Raw genomic sequence first — 21,424 nt, 5'->3', positions numbered from 1 at the left:
AGGTGATAATACACGCCCCTGACTTCGAAAAACCCTTTTCCTTGCAGACCGACACATCATCGGTGGCATTCGGGGCCATGCTGACGCAGGAGGCGGGAGTGGACCGACCCGTAGCTTACGCCAGCCGAAAACTGTTACCGGCCGAAACAAGGTATGCGACTATCGAACAGGAGTGCCTAGCCATTAGATGGGCGGTGGAACACTTCTGTTATTACCTACTAGGGCAGGAATTTACACTCATAACAGACCATGCGCCCTTGAAGTGGCTTAGTACGGCCAAAACTAACAATGCTCGCATGATGAGATAGGCATTGGCGCTACAGGCCTTCAAATTTCATATTGCATATCATCCGGGTAAGATGCAATGAGGCCTTGGATGTCGACGTGCACAGCAGGAGTGGACAAAGTTCTCACCAGGACACAGATACCGGTAACGCACGACCTCAGAAACCGCCACAAGGCAGCTGGCGGGGCAGGGGGGGTTATGTCCCAGGACCCGAAGGGGCCGGGAAGACTTACCGGCAGAGCAGGATGCCGTGGTGGAGGGAGAGCCCGCGCGGCTTGTTAGCCGCGTCTATGTACAGCTGTGGCCAGCAGCTGACGGTGACTCACATCAGCCGCTGGCCGGGAGATTTAAAAATGGCGGCTGCCGCTCCAGAGGCGGCGAATGGAGAGGGGAACAAACGGCTGGCAAAGCCATCCCCGACGATAGCCCAGCAGGACAAGAGCTGTCAAGCTGAAGTGCTGGAGAGTCCAGTAGCCGGGAGAAGAGGCAGAATGGCGGGATCACCGGCAGATAAAGCTTGCAGCGCCAGATTGGGTGAGCAGCGGAGGATCAAGACCACCCAGGAAGATCCCGAGCCTCAGAAAGTAAGTGCCGTGGCGGTGGGTGCGGGAAACGCCGAAAAGGGGCGTGAGGGTGAAGGCTCGCCCGGCGGGAGAGAAAGATCGGGGCGGGATCGCTGCCTAGAATAGAAGGCAGAGATCGAAGGATACGGGGACAGCGCTATGTATTCATCCAGGAGATGTTTACTCCCGGGGCCAGACCATAGGGGCGCTGGTGGTAGGTCAGTGAGGCAGGCCTTATAGAAGGATCACTTTGAAGAAGTATGCAGCTGATAGTGTAGGGTGACGGATCGGTGGTGGGAATTATACAGTGCTATAGGGCTAGGACATCTATACCAGCGGGGAAGGAGTCTGACAGCCCATCCCGGAGCAGATGCAGGGAAGTGGAGACCACAGGTGGTGTGAGGCTGGGGTGTAGGGGCAGCAGGAGCCCCATATGTAACCGATGAGGCCAACCCAGGACACCGAGGAACCTGTGAACTAGCCCCGCCCCACTGGGATAACAGCAAAGTCGTGGCAGACGAGAAGCGGGGTTGGCAAAGCAGGTATACAACCAAACCTAGTAACACCAGTGCTTGGTGAAGAGGGTGGTCACCAAAACAGGGTGCCAGATTACTAGGAGGGATCTACGAAGGCCTGTCGGGGACAAGGTCCCTTCTGACCCCTAACTACTATGAAACTATGTGATGAAGGTAAGGGGGCTCCAGCCTTGCAGTTTGTAGGCAGCCACCAAATCCCACCTCAGCCTCCGCTTGCTGAGGCTGAACAGGTTCAGGTCCCTCAGCCTCTTGTCACAGGGCCTGCCCTGTTGCCCTCCAACCAAGCAGGTGGCCCTCCTTTGAACCCTCTCAAGGCAGGCCACATCTTTCTTAAAGTGCGGTGCCCAGAACTGGACGCAGTACTCCAATTGAGGCCAAACCAATGTCATGTAGAGGGGGAGTATCACCTCTCTGGCCCAGCTTGAGATGCATCTCTGGATGCATGACAAGGTGCGGTTGGCTTTGCTGGTTGTGGTTTGGCATTGGCGGCTCATATTCATCTTGGAGTCAATAATGACTCCTTCAAGATCCCTTTCTGCCTCTGTGCTCACAAGGGGGAAGCTCCCCAGCTTGTATGTATGCTGTGGATTCCTCCTCCTCAGGTGCAGCACCCTGCATTTATCTACATTGAAGCCCATCCTATTAACATCCGCCCACTTCTGTAGTCTGTCTACATCTAATTGCAGCCTCTCTCTCCCTTCGAGTGTGCCTACCTCTCCCCACATCTTGGTGTCATCGGCAAACTTGGTCAACGTATTTTCTACCCCCCATCCAAGTCGCTGATGAAGATGTTGAACAGTGTAGACCTCAGGACCAAGCCCTGGGGGATCCCACTATTCACATCCCTCCAGGTCGAGTACGACCCAACCACCACCACTCACTCAATTTTTGACCCATCCAACTGTGCAGGCATCAATGCCACAGTCGCTCAATTTATTAATGAGAATGGGGTGAGAGACAGTGTCAAAGGCCTTCTTAAAGTCTGGAAAGACTACGTCCACGGTGCCACCATCATCCATGGATTTGGTTACCTGGTCATAAAAGGCCATCAGGTTGGTCTGGCAGGACCTGCCTTTGATGAACCCATGTTGATTTCCCCTGGGCATGATCTCCCCTGCTGCCCCTCACAGATGTGATCCTTGATAATTTTTTCAGGATTTTCCCCAAAACCGATGTAAGGCTTATGGGACTATAGTTTCCTGGGTCCTTCTTTTTCCCGTTCTTATAAATGGGGACCACATTAGCTAGTTTCCAATCTCCAAGCACCTGGCCCGTGGACCACGATCACTCGTACTGCTGGGCCAGGGGCACAGCAATGACCCCCGCCAGCTCTCTCACCACCTGTGGGTGGAGGGCATCGGGGCCCGCAGATTTAAAAACATCCAGCCCTTCCAGAAGTTCCCTACTTCTGCACAGACCCGAGGCCTGGCAGTGCTAGCCCCATAATTGCCCCTACCTGTGGTGGGAGAGTTGTCCTGGTCCCTGTCCAAGAAAACAGAGGCAAAGAACTTGTTATAAATTTCGGCTCTCTCATCTGGCGCAGCCACAAGATTGCCATTTGAGTCTAACAGGGGCCCTACGTTACCTGGTGCCCTCTTCTTACTCCCAGTGTATTTGAAGAAGGACTTTTTGTTGTCCTTAATCCTGGTTGCTAGCCTGAGCTCCACTCCCACCTTGACCTTCCTAATGGCCCTCCTACACTCACAGGCCAAGGAGGAGTATTCCTCCTTGGTGACAGCCCCTCTCTTCCACTGGGTATATGCCTCCCTTTTGGCCCTCAGGCATTCTTGAATGCTTTTGCTGAGCCGTGGGGGTTTCAGAGCACTCTTACCCCGCCCTTCTTTCACCCTGGGGCTCAAACTGTCAGGGGTGCCTCTGGGAATGGGAGAGGGTAGGGTCAGAATGGCACTCATAGGGGGTCAGGGATACACTCATGGCATGCCTGCCAAGAAGGTTGGCCACAACTATTTTAGACCATATTGCAATAATCCAATCTGGGAGTTGAAGCCACAGGTAACTAATCCACACCTGAAGAGATGACTGAGGCATCTGGCATAAATGAAGATGGGGAGTTTGGTGGGGGAAGAGCGAAAGAGGTACTTCTGAGCATTGCCACTTGAAAATCCAGGAACAATCAGGGATTTGAAACATCAAAGCAACTACAGACATTGCTGTTAAAAGGTGGGTGTCTTTTTTAATAAAAAACAAGTATCATTTCTGTCAGATGAGCTGTTCAGATGCTTCCCTTGAATGACAGCTCTAACTTGTCCTTAGTCTTCAAGGGAAAGAAATTAGACACCAAACCTTTTCATCCCAATTTGTGCTGCCTCTCCAGAAGGCAACTTTCTGAATGATTTCTATCATCTTATGCAGGGGTTGGCAACATTTTACAGCATGGGCCCCTTTAACGGAGCTTCGCTTGTTCTGAGCATAGGCTGGGCTGGAAGCCACCCATGCTGCCACCACTGGGGCTGAATCTGTGCAGCTGATCCTTGCCGGCCAACGCAGCCATTTATCCTTGCTGCTCGGGTGAAGCCCTGTCACCAAAACACCACAGAAGTTTCCTGGCTCAGGGGACCAGATAAAATTGCCTCAGGTTGCCAACCTCTGGTCTTTCTCTCTATTTAGATAACTCTAGCAGATACACTTTTATTTATAAGTCCTCAGTTACAGCTAATAAACTAAGATTAAACATTTAAACATTAAGCTGTTCCCTCCAAAAACAAAACAAAAAATGCTTGAAGTCATTTAGAGTCTCTTGTTGTTACCAAATAATAGTGTACTCTGCACTGAGTTGGGTTGAGAAGTTATACTTATTTCTATTTTAAGCCAGTCATAAATTTATAGCACAATCACAAAAAGTTTTTTATTTAACTGAAACCAGCAGTTTTCAGCCAACTGAAACAATTGCTGTTTCATTATATCTAAAAATCATTGTATCAGAATTATCTGATTGATATCAAAGTCTTTAATATCCATGAACATACTTGAAGTATTACATAGGTAGCCTGTGTCTGGGAAGAAACCTTTGATTAAATTAAATACATTTAAAGGGAGAAACTGTGAACAAGATTGCCAAAGGAGTTAAAAAAAGTGATAGAAGTTAAGAACTTAAGCCATTAGAGAAAGGTATTGTCCCCTCCATTTTTTTTAAATCAGCCTTAGGCATTCATACACATTTCTGTATTAAGAGATTTATTTACCAAGGAAACAGTAACACAGAAGAACTGCAAAAGATATCACAGTCTTTATCCTGGTTATAGAGCTAAATTTATGAAACTACAAATGTCGCTGGTTCCCCTTCTCTCTTGCTGCTTTTCTCATTGTCCTGGTATTCTTTATTTCCTTTTATCCTTCACATTTTGTCCTTCCATGATAAAGTAAAAGTGTGATTTAGCAGCCGAGTGAGACACTCATATCTAAAGACTATCCCAATCTTGCAATGAGAAGAGGATTTCTGAAACCTGCATCAGTTCTATCAGTTGATATTATACAAATGTCACACTTAAAATCTTTAAAAGTTTTAAGGTAAGTCATATTTAAAAGCTGAGAGAACAGACAGAGGAAGGGAGAAGAGAAATGTTTTATTTATGTTAAAAACCCTAAATGCTTTAGATATTTTATATGCAAAATTAAGCACTTCTAGGCTTTTAATAGAGAAAAACCCTTCCCTCTCCCCTCCACAATTTTTTACCCAGCAAACCTGTACTTTGAAAGCCCACCCATTTAAGCAGGCACTGGCAGAGCAATATGACAGATAAAAGTAGGAGAGTTATCTGATGGCAATGTGTGCAGGGGGTTGCTTTCTGTAATTTTAGCTTGTGGACTGATTATAAGATATAATGCGCCATTGAAAACTATTCTACTGTTGATGCTTGTGTTGTGATTTTAAAGTGATGCCTAGAACACTGCACAGAGTTATTTTAGAATGGAGTTATTTTTCATATTGAAAGCAACATAATTTATAAATATTTGTCAATTCAATAACATTGAATTATGATTTTGCTTTACTGTAGGAACTTCCATCCAAGATTATCTAAGTGTATTACAAAACATCAATTGAATCCTAACAGAACACATATGTGGGAGGCTATCTTCTCAATTTTATAGCTGGAGAACAGATACAGACGTTAAAGATAATTAGGGTTGCCAACTGTTTTCAAAAAGCAAGACGAAAAATGCTTGTCTGTAAAGTACATTAAAAATAGAGCCACTCACAAAAAACTAAGCACCTGGGTGTTTGATTAAAGATTCCTGGTTAGAAAAAAGTTGGAGGCATGCTCTGAAGGACAGACAGAGCAGAACAGAAGTCCTGCAGCCTGCAGAGAACATTATCTCAGGGCTTTGTAACCTGAAGCCTGCAAACGCCCCCACCCTGCTATGTGCTGCTGCTACATCCCGTTGCCTGCCTGTAACACTGCTGGGTCACAGGCAGGCAGACAGCAGTCCTTTTTGTGGGGTCCATGCTGGGACTGGGGGCCAAGCAAAGCTAAAGTTGACGGGGGAGCATGGTGCAGTCAGGGGCATCAAGGTATGCGGGAGAGTAGGGGACTCCTGGGGTGGAGACAGCATAGTGTGAAACCACTGCTGCAGTCAAGAAGATTTTTCAACCCAATAGATTTTTTTAACTGATAAACTGCAAACTTTTTACTGACAATTTTTTTAATACTATGGCTGGTGTTAAACAACTCCTAAATTTGAATGTGGCCTTTGTCCAAGGCCTGGCAGAAGAGTTCCATTCACATTATGTAAAACATGTCAGTAAAAAGTTTGCAGATTGTCAGTAAAAAAATCTGTCTTGGGTTGGGAACTCTAAAGCTAACATTTTTAAAAGTGCAATCACCTTTTGAAAATACTGACCTCTCTAATTTGCGTAAGTCACACCACAGACAGGAACCAATTAACAGACTTATAGCCCTGAGCTTTAAGTGCAAGTTTGCCATTTCTTCCTCCTATTGTATCTGCTGCCATTAAGGTTGTTTAATAGTATGCAATCTTAAGAACAGAAAAGAGAACATTTTCTTACCAGCTTTTCTGCTTCTGTGTTCATGTCCCTTAATTGCTTGATGTGCTCCTTCTTGATCATAAGGATTTTTGATAACCTGGTCTAAAGACAGAGAGAACTTATTTTTAGGATAGATACTTTTTTGAATGATTTAAAATAGTTTTGGAATGAGAATTGTTGAAAAAATGACCACTACTTGTAATAGATAACGTTCTGTCTGAATACAAATTAAGTAAAAACTTGAATTTTTCTCAGGCCTTTTAGACATTTTCAGATATTTTCATCTGCACAAAGCACAACACAGTGCTCTTGAAGTTCCCCAAAGAAAGCTTTACTTGGCCTTAGTGAAGCCACAGCTGGAGTACTGCATCCAGCTGTGGGCCCCCCACTTTAGGAGGGATGTGGATATACTCGAGAGAGTCCAGAGGAGAGCCACCTATATGATCAAAGGCCAGGAGAGCAAGCTTTACAAGGAGAGGCTAAGGGACATGACACTCTTCAGTGTGATGAAGAGAAGGCTCAGGGGGGACTTGGTGGCTGCCTATAAGTATATAACGGGGGGTGTATCAGATTCTGGGAGAGCACTTGTTCACCAGGACCTCCCAAGGGATAACGAGTTCTAATGGCCACAAACTTCTAGAAGGCCAATTCAGACTCAATATAAGGAAAAACTTCTTTACAGTTCAAGGTCTGCAACAGACTCCTCCCAGGGGTGGTGCAAGCACCTACTCTGGATTCATTCAAAAGGCATTTGGATGTTTATCTTGCTGGGATCATTTGATTCCTGCAGACTTCCTGCCTCTGGCGGGGGTGGGGGGGGGGAGTGGACTTGGTGATCTCACAATGTCCCTTCCAGCCCCTAACATCTATGAAATCTATGAAAGACTGAAATACATGACCATATTAGAGGGAGAAGCATCCTTCTCTTCCTTTGGTCTCTAGTGCTCCTATACAGCAAGGTTCTGGGTGTTCTCATCATCACTGACTACAATAAAGACCAAATGTGTCGTCATCCCCTTTCATACACAGTTTTTAGCTTTTTTTTAATAATTGTTTTTAGCTTTTTCCACTTGCTGTGCCCTAGACAACACCTCTAGCAGGCACGACTGTACAACTGGGGTCTGTAGCATACAAGACAACTCTGTGGGCTTTCCATATATTGATCTATTTTTTTCAAAAAAGAAGTATCTATTTTTTTTCTGCATGTCAGGCCTAATGTGTTTTTGGACAGGGCTGCTAGATTTCTGCCCTTAATACATTTTAGTATAAGTGCGCATGTTAGTTATGACTCAGAAGACATCTAGGCCAATGAAGTCAATAGTAGTTTACTGATTGATTTTGAATCAGGATTTCACACCTTACGTAATTCAAAGGATGCATCCTGAATCCTGGAACTGGTGTATGTTCTATTCATACTCAGACATGATGAGAGCGCCTGTACTGGAATTCAGAAGAATTGGGAGCACAGTATTTTCCGAGGCAAGTCATAATAATGTAAAGTAATGAAATTTGGTACTGAGCAGTTTACCACTGAAACAATCCTGCTCTCTCTCTCTCTCGCTCTCTCTCATACAGGCAGAACTTAGGAATCCAAGGCATAGCGCTGAAAGGTACCTCACAGATCACAGTTCAATTCCCTACCACTGAAAACAATTGCACAATCCCATTCTGAAATGTATCAGACTTCATCTTAAAATTTTAATGAAGATTGGTCCTAAGACTGATCATTTAGGAACATCACTAGTAACCACTATACTCTAGCTCAATAATTCGTATTTCACATGCAACCCATTGTCAACTCTTCTGAGCCAGTTCTTTAGCCACTTTACACTAATGGCCATCTTCTCCAATTTAAATGAATTTCCTATGTGGGAAATTAAACAAAATAAGAAAAGGAATGTGGAACCAGATTCAATCTATGTGTGTTTGAGTTAGCAATTTATGCTTGAGTTCAGAGTTACTACAGAACGTTTACAGGACACCCAAGTATTCTTACTGTTTAAATATTTTATACTACATTGTTTGCAACAGCTTCTAAAAAGTGTCATAAATGCATTTGCTCTTCCTAGTTGTTAACAACTTTAAAAAAAAATCCTTCTTGCATTTAAAAAGAAATTTTGATTTATTCCCATGTTTTTAAAATCAGCGAGGAAGAGATGCAGCACTCTGGGAATGCACTGCATTAGTTAAAATGCTCCCTCTCATGGACACGTAGAAGTATGGCAAAAGTTATTTTTATTTACACCGGTGGTTCAAAGATTTTTAGATGTTTTTAGGCTTGACAGACTTAAGGCACTGTCCAGAAAATGCCAACTCTTCATTTTTACTGTTTTTTTAACTACAGAGAAAGAATTCAGCAATTCTTAGTTGCAAAGAGCTCAGAAAGACAACAGGTCAGAATTTTTTAGCACTAAAGATTCCCATGTGAAAAAACTCCAGGTTTATTTTGTGAATTATGTTTGCACACCTACCAGTGCTAACATTGTGTGGTACCCCGAAAGGATTTCAAGGCACCCCACAGTCCCACAACACCCTGGCTGAGAAACAACGACGACACTGCTTTTTTTCTCTATTTTGAGTCTTTTCCAGAAAAAAGAATATTGTTAATCATTTGGAAAACATATTTTCTGACTCTAACTCTACTCAGTAAACTCATTCTCAACCTCATCCACCAGATTTAAGTTATAGTGTAACTTAAGAGGCATTTAATTTTTTATCATAGAATCATAGAAAATTAGGGGTAGAAAGGACCTTATCTAGTCCAACCCCTGTTCAAAGCAGGACCATCCCCAATTACATCATCCCAGCCAAAGTTTTATCTAGCTCAGGGGTGGGCAATTATTTTGGGCAGAGGGCACTTGCTAAGTTTCAGAAAGCCATTGAAGGCCACATGACAGGCAGCCCAGGGCAGATTAATATTAATTTTCTACATTTTTAGGGGCCCTGTGGGTTGGATAAAATGGCCTGGTGGGCTGCCCCTGGGCCGCATTTTGCCCACCCCTGATCTAGCTGCATCTTAAAAACCTCCAAAAATGGAGATTCCACAACCTCTCTGGGTAATCTGTATGCTACTACCCTTTTTGTGAGACAGTTTTTCCTAATATTTAATTTAAACTTCCCTTACTGCAACTTGAGACCCTCATATATAAGACTGTTGTTGTTGTTGCTATTATTTGGTACTATTCCAGGAGTGCTCAAACAAAAGCCCGTGGTGCCGTGTCATTCAGTCTGAGGTGCTTCCCATGGTCTGAAAATTTGGTGGCAGGGGAGAAGTGGCATTACTCCCATGCTGTCAAATATTCAGATCCATACACAGCCCCGAGCCCTGCACACTAGATCAGGCAGCAGATCCCAGCATGCAGAGCTGGTTGAGGGCAATGCCAGGCCTGAAAGAGGGCACGAGGGGGGGTGATGCCAAGCTCCAGGGCTGGATCTGGCCCTTGGACGAGTCCTGAGCCATTCATCTGGCCCAAGGGTCCAAAAGTTTGAGTACCACTGTTCTACTTAGATTATTTCTTAATGAGCTCATCCCCAAGATACAAGAAGCAATCCATTGATAGTATAATACATTCATTTTGGAGCTTTTTCTTTAATGTGCCTAACTTTGTTTATAAAACTATACATTCTAATTTTAGTAAATATCAAAATGTAGTGAAGGGATAGCATTGGTTTAAGAAGTGGGATATCTGAGTTTTCAGTTAACAATGGTAAAAATCAGTCGTACAGGACCAATTTGGACAAAATTTCTCTCTTCTGTTTCTTTCAAAGAATGGTTTTTTTTCTTGCAATTGATTGTGGGTGCTAATTACTAGTAAAGATAAAGTTTCATATCTAATCATACTGTGTCTTGCAAGAGTCCCCCAGTTAAGTCTGAGTTGTGTACCCCTAGTATAAGGAAAGCCACCACGTAATAATGGACAAATCAACAGTTAGACATCTAAGTATTGTAATTATCCACAATTAATTGTATAGAAAATTAGAAACTAGGCTGAAATCCCTTTGAAGATGGAGCCCATTTAATTTTGTTCAAACACTTTTTTCCAAAGATTGTCTAACTGCGTTTTCCTAATTAGTAACTACGTAACATTCTTCTGTTTCAGAAAATATATTTCAATCTCTGAACTGAGGTAATTCCATGGTTTTGTGGATGTGGATGCTGAAGTTACTTGCAATTTAGACGCTTAAATCTCATTTAGGTACCCATGAAAACACTTTGGACCTAGCTCCTAGCTTCCTATAAACTACATTATTATGTGGTGGCTTTCCTTATGCTAGGGGTACACAACTCAAACTTAACTGGGGGACTCTTGCAAAACACAGTTTCCAATAGAGAGCTGCCACTGGTGGGTTCCATTCTAATTGGATACCAGCTTGCAAACTTTGTTTTTTCTAGTAACTGTGATTAGCATGAAGGCAAAGGCTTGAGCATGAGATTCTCTGATTGGGATATCTTAATTAGTTGATACTTTCTTTTATTTGATAAAATTCCAAATCAGTTGCATTTAACATGATTATCCCATATGAAGAGCAGATGAAATTTCTGCTTGTTGCAAGTGTTTGAGAATTCTTAGCTCTGACCATGTTTATAAAAGCTTCTCATCTCTCTTCCTTTGCAAAGATGAAGACAGTGTTAACATAGCTTGAGGAAAAAACAAGGATTGCAGGGAGACGCCCAAAGTTCAAATGCTATTTTTGAAGGGATTCCATGTATATCTCCCTTTAGAATGTTATTTTCTCAGTTCAAGATTCAGCCACATACTGGCAATTAACCTTTAATATGAGGAATGTACAACATCAAGAATATCCCCATATTACAACAATGCCAGTACCTAGTGCAAGAAACGTGACTGACGTGCAGTATAGTTCCATGGAACTTGTTCAGTGGAATGCCTAAACTTGACAGCATTCCATTGAACAGCGGTAGTTTCTGTCAGTTCAAATAAAATCCATTCATACTTCAGGCACACAGACTGTATAGTTCAGATGCTATGAAGGATGCCATCAGGAAACGAGGGAGGCTGTATTTTCATTCTTTTGTTATATAATTAGAACCATTCTAAAATGGCCAGACAAGACTGAATGCTGGAAATCCATCATCTGTCTTGCCAAAAAGCACTCAAACCGTCTCTATATTAATGAAAATATTTTTGCTTGCTCAGTGCCCTTGAAGATACATTTGTATCTACCATATGGTAGAAAAGCTCAATTTATTTAAGATGAGTAGTAGTATATTCAAACATCGCTGACAGATTTGGCAAATTTCTAATTTAAAATATAACAATGCATTGGACAGCTCATTGATGCACTGTGGCTGGATAACTGAGCTTACTGGGCTCTTCTATTTCTTAGTCAGTTTCATCTTGTCACAATTTAGCTGACAGTTCTCACTGTACATGTTAATGAATCAGAGTGAGATAATATCTAAACAAATCTTGGAATTCATTAATCTTTACATATTTCCCCTTATTTTTAGTGTAGCTGCATTTAATGTAAAGCTCTCAATCTCATGAACTGCTTTACCACTATTTCATGCTATTTTTCTCTATGTTATTTCTAAATAGTAATACAAACTGTGAAGTAAAAACCTGAAACAGCAACACATCATAACAAACTGAAGGCAATTCTTCATTTTCAACTTCTTTAAAAAGATTATATAACTGATTAAAAACTTTAAAAAAACTATCAAAAATTCCTCTTAGCTTTTCATATTGCACTTTAGCAAAATCAAGCAGCTTTACAATATTATTGCAAATTCTATGGTCAATTCTTTAACTTTTGAAGTTAACATTACAATATGGTGACATTCAGAAGAACAACTTGCCTAGATTAGTTTCTGCGTTCAGTGAATTTCTGCTTTCCAGTGCTATCTTTCCTAGACTTTCTCACATTCACAGAACATATTGCTGATTTACTTCAAATAAACAAGTGAAAGATAATGATGGATTTGCAATATTAAAATATGCATCTTGAAGGACATCCACATTGAGAAAAGTGTTTGTGGTCTGCAGGGCTCCCCACAGGTCTGCAAATATGGTGGCAGGGGAGCACTAGTAATTAACACTGTTCTCTCTCCTCTAATGCCAAATTTCTAAGACCTGCAGGTCAGAGGACATTACCCTGCATGTGGGGTTGGAGCTGCAGGTTCTGTTGTGGGGTCCAATCCTACATGTGGGACATGCTGGGGCCATGGACAATATCTGCCATGGAGTCTGATCTCACACATCAGATGGGGCCTATGGACTGACCCTGAATCACTCATCCAGTCTGCAGGTCCAAAAATTTGGGCATCAGTGGTCTAGAAGCATTTTTTTCCCAATTTCCTTTGATTTTTTTAGGGAATATCCAACCGCCTTTTACCAAGAGTTGGCCAGACATACAAGCACTCTCCCTTATTTAGTGAATGGGATATATAGAGAAACACACTGTTCAAAAAGTCCTGACATACTACTACATTGCAATTTGAAAATTAAACTTTTAAAAAGCAGGACTGAGAAAACAGTATGTACAATATTACATAAGAAACAATCATAAAACAAATATTTTTGACAAATAATTCCTGAAAACTTTGGTAATTTTGACATTAGCATTAATTCATACAGCATGAGTTAACGTCCTAAGAATTCAGAGAATGGATGCAGAAGGCCAATACAGCCAAAATTAAATGAAGAACAGTTAACACTTACCACTTGGATAAGGAATTCTACTGGAAAACCACCTAGTGTTTCACTATCTGTGCCTGAAATTTTGTTTTTCCAAGATTGTCCTAATAATGGATCATTGTCCTATGCAAGAAAGAAAGTTACATTTAATAACTTATTTCTAGAAATGCAGTTTTAGAAATCCCTATCTTGCCTGTTGTCCACATTAAATTTATCTCAGCAATATGCTGAATTACTATGTTACTGTTTCACATCATATCTTTTTGTTAAGAAGGGAGACATTTTCCAGGACACATTACTTACTGTAATAGGAGACTGGAGAGAAGGTGGGTAATGCAATCGGGGAGGGGTCATGAAGAATCGTGAAGGCCGTTGTTTTTGTCCAAAGGCAGCAATTGGCATGGTTTCATGAGGCTCGTTGCTCTTTTAGATAGGATAAAAAGAAAACCAACTACTTCAGGGTTACTTTAAATGAAACAAAAAGTTTTATGTACCTTTTTGCACATTATAAACTCATGTATTTATATATCAGACTAAAATATATGTTAAATCATTGGTAGGCTAGCATTAAATAGTACCCAACTCCAGAAAAATCAGGTCTGAAGAGACTCCCACTTCAAATGGATGGAGGAATATTAGAGACATTCTCTCCCACCCAATAGCAAAGGTCTTCTTCAGCAAGGCATCAGGAAATTAAAAAAAAAGTTTACAAGAACGCTCTACTTCCCTTGTTGGAGTTGTGGAAGATCACAGTTCCTACAAGTAGGGATGGTCTGAACTGAAGTCAGAACAGAATCCATTTTTTATCACGATCTGTTATGCACTGTCAATAGTTGACATTATATGTTACAAAATAAAACAGGAACCTCTCTTTAATGATCATATGAAAAAGATCAATTTGTTAGACAGAAAAACTGTCTAAGAGTGTAAGCTGGTATATAGATCTACTTGTCAGGTAAGATAAATTTAAACTCGAAATTATACCTCAGTCAAAGGCACTTTCTGCAGAATTGGCCTTACTATCAAGAAAGGCTTTGAAACAACAGCAAAACTAATTTCAGCAAGTCATGAAAAGATGTAAAACATTCTCTAAATATCTCATATAGCTCCTTGCTAGAGTCCCAAGAAGGAACTTCCCTTGCAGTCTTATCTGAATCCACATTTTCTTCCACAATGAACTTAGGGTTGAACATACATAGTTTCAGAAGGTGATCATTAGGGGTGTGCGAAACAGGCCATATTCAATTCAGATTTGGCCCGAATCAGGGACAGTGATTCTATTTGTTGATTTGGATCACTGTCCCTGATTTGATTCAGCCAAATCTGAAGATTCGATGCTGATTCAGAGAATAAATGATTTGGCCATAGACACAGCTTTAAATGTTTTTTATCTATATACATTAAGGTACCAGGCGTGGCTCGTGAACACCGCTATGCTGGGGCAGATGGAGTGTCCCATAGGAGTGTGGGAGGGCCCCCCACATGCTCAGCAGTGAACCCAGAAGTGGAGTGGTAGTACTTCTGGTCCACTTCCGGGTCTGCCAGGGTATCCCCAGACCCAGGAGGTATCAGTCACCAAGCCGGGGCGGTGTGGGGTGCCCCCAGTGTGCTCCTGGCAGACCCAGAAGTGGATGGGAAGTGCTTCTGGTCCACTTCCGGGTCTGCTGCTGAGCGTACTGGGGAGCCCCCCATGCTCCTGTGGGACGCTCCATCTGCCCCAGCATCCCAGTATTCATGAGATGCTTGATACCTTGAGGTATATAGAAAAAAAATTTAAAGCTGTGTCCATGTCTGAATCTCTGCATCTTTCTGAATCAATTTGGAGGGTTCTGATTTGATTTGGAGAGATTAAAAGGTCTCCTGATTTGATTTGGAGATTTGGCAACCGAATGGGGCTGAATCTCCGCCAAAATGAATCAGGGACTGAAGTTTCGCAAAACCCTAGTGATCATCTGCTTTGCTGGGCATATAGCCACTGAATGCTCAGTGCAGAACTACACTGCCTGGTCTTACAGGGCTTGAAGACTAAGAAGTGAATTGGTATGGCCATATGCATCCCAAGGCCTAATAATTTATTACAATGGCACAGGAGGAAGTTTTTCCTTTAAACTCTTGGACTTTCATGCAGGGAAAAGTCAGTACCTCTTCACTTTACTGCACTGTAGGAACTGTGCTGCTCTGTGTGGGAACAGAAAACTAAGACAAGAAAAAAGCGACCCAGAAACTACATGGCCAAATCTGCCATCAGATTGGCCCACGTAATTCTCAACAAAAACATTCAAAAGGCATATCTTCATTTACAAAAGGATATTTAATATTCATCTCCCAGGAATGTGTTCATTCCCAGCCCCCACTTTTCTGCTTTAATTAAAAATATAAGCAACAACATGTTTCTGGAAAAAATATTTTGCATTCCTAGTGCCAACACAAATAGGTGAATAATACTTACAAGGACTTCATAATCTGGGACTGTATGCGTTCCAAGCCCTGTTCTGTCAAAAGTTACTCTATACGTAGCATTTAGAGTGTCCACAGCATCTATCTGTCCAGTGAACAGTCCATCGTGGACGCCACGCAACCGTGCTAAAAAAGAGGAAACAAATATAGTATTTCTTTGAAGAAAATACATTTTTAGTAGTATTTTGCACTGGCAATAGAACACCTCTCTAGTAGGAACAACTTACAGCCCAGTCTACAGAAAAACAAATAAATAAGAAACACTATGCATCCATAAAAGAGTCCTATATTATAACAGGACTATCAGCAAGGTCTAGTCCTCATTTATCTTTCCAAGGTAGAAATCTGTCCAAAACACAAACCTCATTGTCACAAGAATTATTTTTAAAAGAAATTCTGCCTTCAATGAATCAGGTTTGATAGGTAACCTGAATTTCTGCAGGTCCTGAAACACCAAATCTGCATCACTTTGACCAACTCAAGTGATGACAATGAATTCAGTGAGAGTTAACAGGAAGGAAAACCAGCTCAAAGTTGGAGTTCCAGGAGAGCAAGTTAGAGCTCTGAACAGTGGCATCCATAGGCACATCCATTTCAAGAGAAATCATTATTTAGACAATGACAAATATCATTGGCTTGACTGGGAAAGAGAGTGGGGTGACAAGCCTAAATCATTAAGTAAGAGAGAGCTGTCCAAATTCTGAGCAGCCAGGGGTCACCCAGGCCCACAAGGCACCCCCACCACAGTGGAGGCTGTGTGGGCAGCATGTGGGTCCTTTCCCACTGTGTTGCAAGTATGACCTCCCCTTGCTCCCCCAACCTATGCAGGCTGTAGGTTCTCTGGGCCCTTCTAAGGCAAAATTGCCCCATGCCTAGGAGTGGGAGCAGGAAGCAGAGGCTAGAAGAGGAAGGGGAAGCCCAGAGGCTCGGACTGAGGCAATAGCAGTAGTGGTGGGAGGAAAAGCTGCTAGGTTCCAGTCGGCAGGCCAGGTGTTAGCTTCCTGCAGCCCTTCAATGAGCTGTGAAATGAAACATGTCTGAATCACAGACAGCAATGTCTTCTCATTTTTTTACAGAAGCATGACTTTTGAATTCAGAATGAATGCAACAATTTCAGCAACACTGATTCTTCACTCATATGTAGGTTTCTCAATAAAGCAATGTCATTTTAAAAAAAAATTCTGCTCCTTAATATTTAATTACTTTTGCAATATCAAGTGCTCACCTGCTTTGGAACAGATATTTTAACATTTACAAAGGACTGTAGTTTAAGCTTAAAACTTAGAGCCAGATCCTACTCTACTCTGATCTATTTCAGCCTGCTCAATTCTATGAAAAAATATTAGTAAAACAGTGGAAGGGTTCTTTTCTTCCTCCCTTGCTCTTCTTTTTTTTTTTTTTTTTTTTTTTACTTAATTTTGAGGCCAAGGTCCCAGCATATTACAAAAATAGATACATTATTGGATTCTTTGGAACTTGAACATGGTAGAATAGGATCACACTTAGGTGCCTAAAAGGCAGAGTCAAGGATTTCTTAGAATGACCGATATCTTTTACTGGGCCAACTCTGTAGTTGGGGTAAAGTCAGCTTTTACATGCTTGCCTATCATTAATAATAAGAGATGGAATAACATATGCCCCCTAAGTTTTCAAATAACAACCAAATGGAAGATTTAGATTAGGAATTAAAGAAATGTAAACAGCTTCCTCTTCAACCTTTGAATATTTCTAATTTTTTAAACCAGATTTCTTACAACTAATATTGCAGTAATAAAGCTATCTTGTTTGAGGGTAGTATTTGGAAAGCATGCTACTTCTTTATGAACAGTAATTAAATTTGAACATTTTTACTGGAAATTAACTCTGTGTTTTAAAATTGCTTTATTTTGTAAAATTTACTGATACTGAATTCCCCCAAACATTTAACTTTTTAAAATCTATTTGTAGTGTGCTATGTTTACTGATAAATTAAAAAAACCTATGTTTAAAAAAGTACCTGTAACTTTTGTTCCTATAACAAGTGGTAATGGAATTTCTTCTGGAAGATCTTTGAACTGTGAGATATCTGCAACTTTCCGCTGTTGTAAAAGTCGAATTTTCTGCCGTTTCTGTTTTAGTGCTGACCTCTCCTCCTCAAAGAAGGCAGAAGAACATCTATGATATGATCAGGTAAAACGACTGTGAAACTCAGCACTGAAAATCCACATACATGGATCTCACATGCATATGAAAAGTGTATTGTATATATCATCAAATAGACATCGTCTAAACCATCAATTCTCAACCTTTTTAAACTCCAGGAACCCCTTGTTAGATGCAAGGCACCCCTCAGAAAATGCCAGGTTATAGCTTTCGCTCATTTCTTGACTACAGAAGATAACAGAGCAATTACTGCAGCAGATCAGAATGTTTTTGATGCAATGGCTTTCTGTTTGAAATCTCTGGGTTTATTTTGCGAATTGTGTAGATATTTGCCCATCTAATAACCATGCTGAGAAACACTCCTAAAAAGGATCTCATGGTATTCCAACGGGCTGTGGCACCCATCTCAAGATTCACTGGTCTAGATCTTAATAATATAGGGATAAGATAAAAAGAATTACCGAAACTTTAGGCACAATGTTTTCAAAAGAGATATCTCTTTAGGGATGAGGTGCCTCAAGGCATAAGCTTTCATAAGCGACAGGTTACTTCATCATCAGATACTATGAATCAGTCTATATAGTACCACTCTGCTACACTTTCTGCTGGACTTCAGACTAACATGGCTAACCACCTCTCTAGTAAGAACTATTTGTAAATTGGTTCTGTTGTCTTTTTGCATTAAAAACTGTTAAAATCCTGCATTATTATGGCACCGCAGTTGACAACAATAGTGCGAGTGACAGGGTAATGAGGGCATGTAGCATTTTAACCCGAGTTGCCTTCTGCTGTAACGTGTCATATTAATAGCAACTTTTCTACCTTACTTCATGACAAAGACTGAGAAATATTTATTTATTTATTTATTTTAATATAATTTAACATGCAATACAATTTATCCATCCTTTCTCTTGGATCTCCTGGAGTATATAGGCTCCATTATTAAAACCAAAATTAAAATTATATACATACACACACACACACACACACACACACACACACACAGCTGAAACACTTTTGCAATCCTTAACAAATTATACTTATAAAAAACTAACAAGCATTCATTTTCTAAACTTGTGGACTAGTGAAGCTAATTCCAAAGCTCAAAAGGGGTATCATATAATATACTTAAATGATTATCAACTAGTAGATATTTTCTGAAAACTGTAGAACATATATTAATTTAATAACTTACTATTCCTCTTGAAAAATTGAAAGATGAAAAGATGAAATAGCCTTCATAGGACTAACTATCCAATTTAACTCGATAATATGATTTACAAAATATATTCAATACTTGAGTTTTAGTATTTATATTTTTTATTATTTTGTTCAGTCTTTTTCACATGCAGTATAATTTATCCATCCTTTCTCTTGGATCTCCTGGAGTATATAGGCTCCATTATTAAAACCGAAATTAAAATTACATACATACATACATATATATACACACACATACACAAACACACACACATACATATATATAACATTATATATACACCTATACCTACCTATCTATATAAAAATAAACAAACAAACAAACAAATACATAAATACAATTTATTTATAAATAAAAATCTTAAGCCACCAGCTAAGGATACATTCCTTCTGACCCATCCCGTAGTCCCTCAAAACTCAGGCAGGGCAAAGCAGATTTTTTTCCACACCATGTGACATTGTAGCATTAGAGGGAAGGGGTCCTAATAACTGTGCAATGACTGGCAACCTCTGTCAATTAAACTCAATTAAGTAACTGAGAGGGAAAAAAAAGTGTCAGTTCCTATAAACCTTTCATATATGCACGGATAAAGGCTAGCTGTCCTCTTTATATTATTATTATTATTCATTATCATCTGCCTCAAAATTGTGCAACTGCATTTTAGTACGTTCAGTCCAGAAAAAGTTAACAATTTCAATTCACACCACAATAATTCTTCAGAGTTTAAAAAATGAAAATATTTTCACCTTCGTGGTTTTCCCATTAATCGTCTGATTTTCCCCCATTCAACTCTTGTTAATTTTCGGGTTTTCAAATTTGGGAAAGACTCTTTCAGGCATACGCAGAAATCATTATCTCCTTCAAATAATGGCCTGTTAAAATGCAATTGGTACTCTGTTAATTGTAAATTTTAGCCATCAGATGTTAAACTTCAGTCCCCACAACAGGAAATCTGAACAGATACACTGCAAATGTTAAAGTGTAAATTGAGTCATTTTTATGCAAGAGACACCACTGCACTGAAATTAAGTCAGTTGGGTGGGGAGAGAGAGTATAAAATAGTTAGGGCCTCTCACCAATATCTGGGGTTTTATATTTCATTCCATTTTTTTAATTTACATTTTCCCCCCTCCCTTGATGCTTTGTGGAAAAACTGACAACTGTTCCTACACTATGTTATGCTGGACAACTACACTTGTGCAGAGCCCTACTGAAGTCAATGAGGCTCAATGCAGACACAGCAGTCCACCCAAGCAAATCATTATGAATCAGTGAGATCTTGGGAAGCAAGGTGCTACCCCAAAACAACACTGAAAGAGCTATATACCAAGTGCAGCTGAAAGCACAGAAGTGTAATTGTTAATTCTTAAATTCACCAGTTCAAAATTAGAGACAAGATTTGAAAAAAAATAATTTAAAATACAACCCCCCCCCAAAAAAACCCTCCAAAAAACAACAACACACTTCCAAACACTATTTGCCCTAACAATGATGCTGGGAGAACAAGTGTTGAAATCTTGTAAAAAGGGGGCAAAACCACCTGAAACAAAGACCTTAGAAATAGACTGAAAGGCAGGTTAGGAGAACCAAAATAATTGTGGGGAACCAGCGAAGAGCTGGAGGGAATCTTGCTAGTTTTCGTTCTTAACTTCAACAAGACATGGTAGCACAGCTCTAGCAGGAAGTTCCTTCATCAATTAAAATCAAGAGGGAGATCACTGGAATGCTAAGCAGCCAGCATTCATGATTGTTATGGAGGTAGTATCTAAGGGAAATCTGAGGGCATCCATTTCTTGTTCTACTTTGCTACCACCAATCTCAAACATCAAGAAATTCCCTAACAGTACTCTCACTCTTATACTAGGAGCTAAAACACAATGAGGATTTTGCATTTTCCCCATTTGATGTAGGCCAAGTCAGCAACATATGGACTGCAGGCAGAAACTAGCTTTGCCTGCGCCTGTTTTGGGGCCAGGCAGCAAGGAGCTGTGCCAGGGTCAGGCAGATTCCAGCATGCTCAGCAGCAAAGCTAGAAGTGGACTGGAAGTACTTCTGGGTCTGCTGCTGAGTGCACTGGGGAGCCCCCCGTGCTTCTGTAGGGCACTCCATGAGCCCCAGCATCACAGCATTCAAGAGCCCCTGCTACCTAGAGGTATGTAGAAAAAACATTTAAAGCTGTCTCTATGTCTGAATCTCCAAATCTTTCCAAATCAATTCGGAGAGATTAAAGGGACCTCCGATTCAATTCAGATTTGGAGATTTAGCCAGTGAATTGGGTTGCATCGAATTAGGGACCGAAGCTTTGCAGAGCCCTAGTGGGGAGCTGTGCTAGGACAGGACAGGGCAGGGCAGGGTAATGCAAGGGAGAGATGGGAGAAACAACAGCAGCAAAGGTGCAGTTTGCACATGCCAGATGCAACTCCCCAAAGGCTGGCAGCTGAGCTGGCACAAAGCCAAGGAGCCAGGGGCTGGGAGAAGTGGCAGCAATGCTGGCACAGCTCCCAGCTGCCTGCCTGCAGTGTGGACACAGGGAAAGCTACCTGGCCTATGTTGGACC

At 41.1% G+C, this 21,424-nt stretch overlaps 1 protein-coding gene across 3 annotated transcripts in view; it reads right to left on the bottom strand.

Annotated features, from left to right (window-relative positions):
• The window catches only part of LIN9 (lin-9 DREAM MuvB core complex component), a 67,778-nt gene that overhangs the window by 10,925 nt on the left and 35,429 nt on the right, over positions 1-21,424 (bottom strand). For all 3 annotated transcript variants that reach the window (XM_090047637.1, XM_090047644.1, XM_090047652.1), the window contains 6 exons: positions 19,614-19,739; positions 17,503-17,660; positions 15,499-15,632; positions 13,353-13,472; positions 13,074-13,172; positions 6,412-6,492 (listed from right to left, as the gene is read on the bottom strand). In XM_090047637.1, coding sequence (XP_089903763.1) covers positions 6,412-6,492; positions 13,074-13,172; positions 13,353-13,472; positions 15,499-15,632; positions 17,503-17,660; positions 19,614-19,739 — 718 coding nt within the window. The remainder of the gene's footprint in view (positions 1-6,411; positions 6,493-13,073; positions 13,173-13,352; positions 13,473-15,498; positions 15,633-17,502; positions 17,661-19,613; positions 19,740-21,424) is intronic.

This window comes from Crocodylus siamensis, chromosome 1 (genome assembly GCF_052110815.1).
Source record: "Crocodylus siamensis isolate JL-2025a chromosome 1, ASM5211081v1, whole genome shotgun sequence".
Taxonomy (NCBI): domain Eukaryota; kingdom Metazoa; phylum Chordata; order Crocodylia; family Crocodylidae; genus Crocodylus; species Crocodylus siamensis.
Note: the sequence above shows the minus strand (reverse complement) of the source record. Positions and strands in the feature narration are given on the sequence as shown.